Source organism: Rhinopithecus bieti, unplaced genomic scaffold, assembly GCF_001698545.2.
Source record: "Rhinopithecus bieti isolate Rb0 unplaced genomic scaffold, ASM169854v2 scaffold_35856, whole genome shotgun sequence".
NCBI classification, from domain to species: Eukaryota; Metazoa; Chordata; class Mammalia; order Primates; family Cercopithecidae; genus Rhinopithecus; species Rhinopithecus bieti.
In genome coordinates, this window is record NW_016815820.1 from 258,277 (window position 1) to 268,204 (window position 9,928).

The window sequence follows — 9,928 nt, forward strand, 5'->3', positions numbered from 1 at the left end:
ATCCTCTGCCAAATTTAAATAATGGGAATTATTTATAGACTTGAAAGTGACCTGGATCCCCGTTAAATAAGTTTCTGATTGGCTGGTTTTGTAATTGTAAGAAACCTTACAAAGTGAAGATGAGAAATTTAGTGCTTGTAGGGTTTGAGTAGTATTGTGTATGTATTGGGCTTGGGTTATGTTTGTGCTAGAAGTACTATGTGTTTACTGTGATTAAAACTTACCCATTTTTGGTGAATCTGCTATTTAATGGAAGTGTCAGTTTTAAAAAAAAATAGACCTGAAAATAGTTATTTAAATTGAGCTTAATCAGAAAATGTATAAGATGTGTGTTAACATGGTAATATGTGTGCTAGTACTTGATTATAATAAACTCTTTTTAGAACTGGCATACTAAGCTTCTATTCACATCACACAGCCATAACCTTGCTGTTTAACAATCGCTCTTACCTTGCACCAAGTAGGAGCTAGCAAAGAAAACAAGAAAGTATATATTTATTCAGTAGGAGAAGTTTCCTCTACTTAAGAGCTTCTTGCTTTCATTATGGAAATTGCTGGTTAAAGAACAGGCACCCGCCAATCTAAGCAACAGTTTCTCTTCGCTGAATGTCTGAGTTTGGCTATGAGTTACTGCTAAGGCTGCAGCGTGTGACTACCAAAACTGTTTTTGCCAATTTCTAATTCATTGCCTTGTAAAAGTGCTCTGAAATTTTCTTCAGCATAAAAGTTTGTGGAAAATCAAGGATTGTTTCTCACAGTACATGTGACATGCAGACATACTTTCTTCTTTTAGTTTCAGCCGACTTTTCAGCTCCTCAAGTAACACGACTAAGAAGCCTGAACCACCTGTTAATCTGAAGTACAATGCACCCACATCTCATGTTACTCCCTCTGTCAAGAAAAGAAGCAGCACCTTATCTCAGCTTCCTGGGGATAAGTCCAAAGCCTTTGATTTCCTTAGTGAAGAGTAAGTCTCTTCAAATTAATCGTTATACTCTAAATTAAGTTAATGGTTCAGAATATTCTTAGCCTTTTATCAGCTATAAGGATTCAGGTAAATCTATAAAAAATCATTTCTGGGCTGGGCGCAGTAGCTCATGCCTGTAATCCCAGCACTTTGGGAGGCCAAGGTGGGCGGATCATGAGGTCAGGAGTTGGAGACAAGCTTAGCCAATACGGTGAAACCCTGTCTCTACTGAAAATACAAAAATTAGCCGGGCATGGTGGCATGTGGCTGTAATCCCAGCTACTCGGGAGGCTAAGGCAGAAGAATCGCTTGAACCCAGGAGATGGGGTTGCAGCGAGCTGAGATCATGCCACTGCTCTAGCCTGGGCAACAGAGTGAAACTCCGTCTCAAAAAAATAAAAAATAAATAAGTAAAATCATTTCTGTAACTTGGCTATCTTTAAGTAAATTACTTATAGTCAACAGTTTTTATGAAAATTGCATTTCAGTTTTATAAAAGAGAAGGATTTTTTAAAATGCCTCATTTTGCTGGTATGATAACATTGATAAATACCTATTAATAGAAATATTAATGGTTTTCAGAGATAAATGAGCCTTTATCCTAAATGTTTGAACATTTCTGTTGGTGTCAAAGGACCTGGTTTTCCGTCCTGACTTGACTACCCATTAGGTACAAACGCTTGGGCAAATGAACCTTTCAGAGCCCCCAGTTTCTCTGTCTGTAAAATTAATCTGATAACCTATCTCAAAGGTGATTGGATCCAATTATACAGTTATCTGTAAAGTATCTGACATATAGGTAGATAAGTTATGTTAACTGTGGTATATATACATAGCAGCTCATCTTACGAAAATTTAAATGGCCAGAAGAATGGCAAATTATTTTCAAAATCATTTTAATAATATTTTACCTTATAACTCCAAAGTTTACCAAATCAGTTTGCATTTTTATCTTCTGAAACAAGTTAATGGGATCTAAAATCTAACCTATATCAATCTTCCTAAGCAGATATTGATTTATTCAATTTTTAAATCACTTCCAGCACGTTTTCTGGCATTAGGATATTCTCAGTAAATATTTGTTGAATGAACAACAACAACAAAAAAGCCAAAAATACTTCAGAATTTTCCCCTTTCATATGGTCAGCATCTGAAACCTGATAGAAATTTTGGTGGCTGGGGCCGAACGCAGTGGCTCACGCCTGTAATCCCAGCACTCTGGGAGGCCGAGGCGGGCAGATCACGAGGTCAGGAGATTGAGACCATCCTAGCTAACATGGTGAAACCCCGTCTCTACTAAAAATACAAAAAAATTAGCTGGGCGTGGTGGTGGGCGCCTGTAGTCCCAGCTACTCGGGAGGCTGAGGCAGGAGAATGGTGTGAACCTGGGAGGCGGAGCTTGCAGTGAGCCGAGATCGTGCCACTGCACTCCAACCTAGGTGATAGAGGGAGACTCCATCTCAAAAAAATAAATAAAATAAATAAATTTGGTGGCTGATGATCCAATTTAATGTAACAAAGCTGCTTGCTAACCTGTTAAAGCTTAGGCACTGAATTCACTACACAAACTTAAAAAGACCAGCTTTAGAATAACACTTTTTTTTTTTTTTTGAGATGGAGTTTTGTTCTTGTCCCCCAGGCTGGAGTGCAGTGGCGCCATCTTGGCTCACTACAACCTCCACCACCCAGGTTCAAATGATTTTCCTGCCTCAGCCTCCCGAGTAGCTGGAATTATAGGTCCGTAGCACCATGCCTGGCTAATTTTTGTATTTTTAGCAGAGACAGGATTTTATCATGTTGGCCAGGCTGCTCTTGAATTCCTGACGTCAGGCTATCTGCCCTCCTTGGCCTCCCAAAGTGCTGGGATTATAGGCATGAGCCACCGCGCCCAGCCTATTACAACACTTTTTAAGGAGCTGTTATAGTTGGAATAAACTAATTTGAAATCATGTAAATTTTTGTTGTTTTTGCTGTTTTAGTGACAGAGGAGAGATAAAACTGGGGATAAACGTAATTAAATGTATTCACATAATTAAAAAGGAAAATCTTTTTTCCTTTTAGAACTGAAGCTAGTTTAGCCTCACGCAGAGAACAAAAGAGAGAGCAGTATCGTCAGGTAAAAGCACATGTTCAGAAGGAAGATGGTAGAGTGCAGGCTTTTGGCTGGAGTCTGCCTCAGAAGTACAAACAGGTAATATGCACATGTGGTAAGAGCATCCAGCAGGAAAGAAGAGGGTGAGTTGAGTGTGCCTGGGCATGAAGGATTCACCATCCGCATCCCAGCCCTGCTCATCTCAGCCATATGGACTGGGCACACATTTAAGCATGGAGGGTGGTGGTTTTCAGGCTGTTTTCAGGAGCTGTAGAACTCAAATGAAATGCTCTGAGTGTGTGAGGAGGGGAGGAGTCAGTAAAGGGTGGCTAAGTGCACGGAGTTTGAGGTACCCGCTCTGCTGTCACCAGAGCAATTCTGGTTTAATATTTGAAGATTTCATTTTTTGAAAAGCCAGTATCATTATTGAAAAAAATCATTGGCATGGAACTTTTCAAACTGTTCATTTAAAATTAAGTTCAGGTCTTCAGGAACTTTATCTGTCTACTCCATAATTCCTACCCCAAAAGAATCACATGTTCATGTACAAACACATATGCATGTGCATGTGTGCGCATATGTGTGAATTAGAGCCTCTTTTTGAGCTCCCATTGTATCGTGTTTATTGAATTGCTCAAATAAGAATGGCAAAATTGGCTGATGCCTGTCATTGGCTCATGGTGCCTGTTGCTGGCTCGTGCCTATAATCCTAACACTTTGGGAGGCCAAGGTGGAGAATGGCTTGAGCTCAGGGAGTTTGAGACCAGCCTAGGCAACACAGCATGACCTCATCTCTACAAAAAATTTAAAAAATTAGCTGGGTGTGGTAGCCTGTGCCTGTAGTCCCAGCTACCTGCGAGACTGAGCTGGGAGGGGACCGTGTAAACCCAGCAGCTTGAGGCTGCAGTGAGCTGTGATCGAGCCACGGTACTCTAGCCTGGGCAGTAGAGCAACCCTGTCTCAAAAAAAAAAAAAAAAAAAGAAAAAACCTGAACTTGATTTCAAGGAGTAAATAACAGCAGTGCTTGCTCATATCTCAGTGGATCTGTAAGAATTTCACTTTTGATGAGGCTTACTAATGTGCCTTTTTCGATCCTCCTTCCACCATTATTAGGTAACCAATGGTCAAGGTGAAAATAAGATGAAAAATTTACCTGTGCCTGTCTATCTCAGACCTCTAGATGAAAAAGATACATCAATGAAGGTAAGTTCATTGTGAATTTAAAGGAGATATTTTCTCAACTCTGGGTAGTTTTTTTCCTAAAACCAAAAAAGCATAAGTATTACTTCTATGGTGAGGTTATTGTTCATTTTATAATTTTAGGTTATATTAAAGACCTGTATTTACAACCATTAGTTATTTTAAGAAAAAAGGAAAATTCTAAACATTTCTAGACTTAATATTGTTTTCTTTTTCACCTGAGAAGCTGTGGTGTGCTGTTGGAGTCAATTTATCTGGTGGGAAGACCAGAGATGGTGGTTCTGTTGTTGGAGCAAGTGTATTTTACAAGGATGTTGCTGGTTTGGATACAGAAGGCAGTAAACAGCGAAGTGCCTCTCAGAGTAGTTTAGATAAGTTAGATCAGGAACTTAAGGTAAGTGTGTAACATTTGACCTGGTTTATGAGACTATGAGTTTAACTCCTTCATCCAAAATTCACCTCTGGGTCCAGCTTCTAACTGGGATTACTATGCCCTGACTTACTGTCCCTCAGCACCCTTTTAAAATAAATTTTATCGAGGTATAATTTACATGCAATAAAGTGTGCACTTGAAATGGGTATAGGGCAGAGTTTTGACACGTGTACACCTATGTAATCACCACAGTGATCAAGATAATAGAACATTTTATCATTGTTCTGCTTTACCTATTAGTTTTGTTGTTGCTGTTTATAGACAGAGTCTCGCTCTGTCACATAAGCTGGAGTGCAGTGGCATGATCATGGCTCACTGCAGTGTTAACCTCCTGGACTCAAGTGATCCATCCACCTCAGCCACCCAAGTAACTGGGACTACACACCCACACCACCACACCTGGCTAATTCTTTTATTTTTTTTGTAGAGATGAGGGTTTCACTGTGTTGACCAGGCTAGTCTCAAACTCCTGGTCTCAAGCAATCGTCCCACCTCAGCCTCCCAAAGTGCTGGGATTACAGACGTGAGCCACTGTGCCAGCCTAACTGCTAGTTTTTCATCTACTAAGTAATATTGATAGGTGGTTGTATTAGTCTGTATTCACACTGCTGATAAACACATACCCAAGACTGGGAAGGAAAAAGAGGTTTAATTGGGATTACACAGGTAACCTCTGGGGAGGCCTCAGAATCATGGCAGGAGATGAAAGGCACTTCTTACATGGCAGCAGCAAGAGAAAATGAGGAAGAAGCAAAAGTGAAAACCCCTAATAAACCCATCAGATCTCGTGAGACTTATTCACTATCACGAAAATAGCACAGGAAAGACTGGCCCCGTGATTCAGTTACTCCCAACAAGTGGGAATTCAGGGAGATACGATTCAAGTTGAGATTTGGGTAGGGACGCAGCCACACCACATCAGTGGTTGTATTTTTATCCTTCCAAATAATCTGGAAATAAATTTGAAATAGTATTGCCTTTTAGTGTAACAGCACCACCTTATGAATATTTGCACATACTTATTGTTTGAAACATTTTTCGTCCTTTGTCTATACAGGAACAGCAGAAGGAGTTAAAAAATCAAGAAGAATTATCCAGTCTAGTCTGGATCTGTACCAGCACTCATTCGGCTACAAAAGTTCTTATTATTGATGCTGTTCAGCCTGGCAACATCCTAGACAGTTTCACTGTTTGCAACTCTCATGTTCTGTGCATTGCAAGTGTGCCAGGTAAGAGTGAGTCATGCGTTTCTCTGCCCTCTCCTCCATCCACACCACCTACCTGCTGGGCATTGATGTGGCAGCTGAAGATGCAGTTCTGTACCTTGCTGTCATGAAGCTTATGTTCTAGTTGGGGAGGATTAAAAAACAAACTGGAAACCATTGAATAAAGAAGGTATTTTCAGGTAGTGAAAAATACTGTGAAGAAAATAAAACAATGAGAATATGAGAAGATAACTGGGAGCCAGAGGACTGTTTGGATTAATTAATAAGGAAAGGTCTTCTGAAGTTTTGGATTAAACATTATGTGATGTTAAAACATTAGTTTAGGCCGGGCGCGGTGGCTCAAGCCTGTAATCCCAGCCACATTTGGGAGGCCGAGACAGGCGGATCACGAGTCAGGAGATCGAGACATCCCTGGCTAACGGTGAAACCCGCTCTCTACAAAAATACAAAAAACTAGCCGGGTGAGGTGGCAGACCTGTAGTCCAGCTACTCGGGAGGCGAGGCAGAAGAATGGCGGGAACCCGGGAGGCGGACGCTTGCCAGTGAGCTGAGATCTGGCCTGCCAACTCCAGCCTGGTGACAGAGCAGACTCCCGTCTCAAAAAATAAAAATAAAAAATAAAAAAAATAAAAATAAAAAAAAAAACATTAGTTTAAAAATTAAAGAGGTGTATGTGATATATCCATATGTTAGAATATTATTCAGTCGTAAAAAGGAATGAAGTTCTTTTCTATATTTTATATTTTATTGTGGAACACTTAATATGAGATACTTTTTTTTTTTTTGAGACAGAGTCTTACTTTCTTACCCAGGCTGGAGTGCAATGGCACAATCTCGGCTCACTGCAACCTCCACCTCCTGGGTTCAAGTGATTCTCCTGCCTCATCCTCCCGAGTAGCTGGAATTACAGGCGCCTGCCACCACGCCCGGCTAATTTTTTGCATTTTCACTAGAGATGGGGTTTTGCCATGTTGGTCAGGCTAGTCTTTTTATTTTATTTTAATTTTTTTTTGAGATGGAGTCTCACTCTGTTACCCATGCTGGACTGCAGTGGCACCATCTCAGCTCACTTCAACCTCCTGGGTTCGAGCAGTTCTTCTGCCTTAGCCTCCCAAGTAGCTGGGACTACAGGCACGAGCCACTACACCCAGCTAATTTTTGTATTTTTGGTAGAGACGGGGTGTCACCATATTGGCCAGGCTGGTCTCGAACCCCTAGACCTCGTGATCCACCCGCCTCGGCCTCCCAAAGTACTGAGATTACAGGTGTGACCCACATGCCTGGCAGGTCAGTCTTGAACTTCTGACTTCAAGTGATCCACCCACTTCGGCCTCCCAAAGTGCTAGGATTACAGGCATGAGCCACTGAACCCAGCCTGAGATCTACCCTCTTAACAAATTTTTGTTTTTGTTTTTTGAGACAGGGTCCCACTCTGTTGCCCAGGCCAGATTGCAGTGGTGCATTCACAACTCAGTTGCAGCCATGACTCCCGGGCTCAAGTGATCCTCCCAACTCAGCCTCCTGAGTAGCTGGGACCACAGGCGCACACCAGCACACCTGGCTAAGTTTTTTGTACTTTTTGTAGACAGGGTTTCACCATGTTGCCCAGGCTGGTCTGGAACTCCTGGGCTCAAGTGATCTGCCTGCCTTGGCCTCCCAAAGTACTGGGATGCCCAGCCCTCTTAACAGATGTTTAAGAGTACAATGCATTATCCTCTAGGTAGAAGTTCTGACACATGCTCTAACATGGATGAACCTTGGAAACACTATGCCAAAGGAAATAAGCCAGACACAAAAGGACAAATATATGATTCCACTTATGTGAGATACCTAGAAGAGGTAAATTCATAAAAACATAGAGTTTCTGTGTGAAGTGATGGAAAAGCTTTAGAAATAGGCCGGGCATGGAGGTTCACCTCATAATCCCAGCACTTTCAGAGGCCAAGGTGGGATGATCACTTGAGGCCAGAAGTTCGAGACCAGTCTGGGCAATATAGTAAGACCTCATTTCTACAAAAAATCAAAAAATGAGGTGGGAGGATAACTTGAGCCTGGGAGGTCGAGGCTGCATTGAGCTGAGATTGCACCACTATACTCCCCACTGGGCAACGGGAGTAAGACCCTGTGTTTAAAAAAAAAAAGGCCTGGCATTGTGGCTTATGCCTGTAATCCCAATACTTTGGGAAGCTGAGGTTGGTGGATCACCTGAGGTCAGGAGTTCGAGACCAGCCTGGCCAACATGGTTAAAACCCCATCTCTACTAAATATACAAAAATTAGCCAGGTACAGTGGCAGGCACCTGTAATCACAGCTACTTGGGAGGCTGAGGCAGGAGAATCGCTTGATCCTGGGAGGCGGAGGTTGCAGTGAGCCGAGACTGTACCATTGCACACCAGCCTGGGCAACAAGAGCAAAACTCTGTCTCCAAAAAAACATAGTGATGATGGCTACACAGTGTTGTAAATATTAATGCCAATATTGTAAATATTAATGCCACTGAATTGTATACTTTTAAATGGTTAAAGTGGCAAATTTTGTTTATATATTTTTTACTGCAATAAAAGTTTTAGTGTGATATAAATAAAACAATTTTCTAAATTAAAAAATGAGATTTATTTTACATTGTAAATATTTTTTATATTATAAATGCTTAGTTTTAATGTTTTACTAATATCTAAGTCACCCTATATACTTGGGGTATTTAATTTTAACAGTAATGGATAGAAGCTTATACTTTAAGTAACAGTAGTAGTAGTCTTGATGATTTAAAAGAAAATTTGTTTTGACTGACCTTGTCAGATATAATAGATTGTTTTAACCTGTGGCTGCTGAGGAGCTCACTAAGAACAGAAGTTGGCTAGGCATGGTGGCTTGTGCTCGTAATCCCAGGACTTGGCTGAGGTTGGTGGATCCCTTGAGGCCAAGAGTTCAAGACCAGCCTGACCAACATACTGAAACCTTGTCTCTTCCAAAATACAAAATTAGCTGGGCGTGGTGGCTTACACCGGTAGTCCCAGCTACTCAGGAGGCTGAGGCAGGAGAATCACTTAAGTCCAGGAGGCGGAGGTTGCGGTGAGCTGAAATCATGCCACTATACTCCAGCCTGGGTGACAGAGTAAGACTCTGTCTCAAAAAAGAAAAAAGAAAAGAACAAAAGTTTCTTTTCTGACATTTTATGTTTATTTGCATTTGTGTTAATAGAAGTATTATCTTAATTTTTTAAAGTTGCCTTCCCATATTGTGAAGATTTGTTAATGTAAATTTAATGTTACCTGTATTCAACTAGCTGTACATCTCATCTGCATACTCTCATTTCAAACCTGTAATTGTTTTAGTGAAAAAAATGTTATTTATAGAAGTTTACTTTGCTGTTACAAGAAGATTTATTTTCAGGTGCACGAGAAACAGATTACCCTGCAGGAGAAGATCTTTCAGAATCTGGTCAGGTAGACAAAGCATCTTTATGTGGAAGCATGACAAGCAACAGCTCAGCAGAGACAGACAGCCTATTAGGAGGCATCACGGTGGTTGGTTGTTCTGCAGAAGGTGTGACAGGAGCTGCAACTTCACCTAGTACCAATGGTGCTTCTCCAGTGATGGATAAACCACCAGGTATATCCATTCTTTTACCTGCCATCTGTATAGAGTCTAAGGCTACCCTCAGATGCCTCATTATGGACTTAATTTAGATCTTAAGTAACAAGGTTGAAAGAACTTGAAAGAAGATGCTGTAGGCTGGGCGCGGTCGCTCATGCCTGTAATCCCAGCACTTTGGGAGGCCGAGACGGGCAGATCACAAGGTCAGGAGATCAAGACCATCCTGGCTAACACAGTGAAACCCCGTCTCACTAAAAATGACAAAAAATTAGCCAGGCATAGTAGCAGGTGCCTGTAGTCCCAGCTACTCGGGAGGCTGAGGAAGGAGAATGGCGTGAACCCGGGAGGTGGAGCTTGCAGTGAGCCGAGATTGTGCCGCTGCACTCCAGCCTGGGTGACAGAGCGAGACTCC

The 9,928-nt window shown here is 41.5% G+C and overlaps 1 protein-coding gene across 1 annotated transcript in view; it reads left to right on the top strand.

The window, feature by feature from the left end:
* The window catches only part of SPAG9 (sperm associated antigen 9), a 160,650-nt gene that overhangs the window by 123,832 nt on the left and 26,890 nt on the right, over window positions 1-9,928 (top strand). The window contains exons 15-20 of the mRNA XM_017853862.1: window positions 794-967; window positions 3,029-3,158; window positions 4,174-4,263; window positions 4,487-4,654; window positions 5,751-5,922; window positions 9,313-9,531. Coding sequence (XP_017709351.1) covers window positions 794-967; window positions 3,029-3,158; window positions 4,174-4,263; window positions 4,487-4,654; window positions 5,751-5,922; window positions 9,313-9,531 — 953 coding nt within the window. The remainder of the gene's footprint in view (window positions 1-793; window positions 968-3,028; window positions 3,159-4,173; window positions 4,264-4,486; window positions 4,655-5,750; window positions 5,923-9,312; window positions 9,532-9,928) is intronic.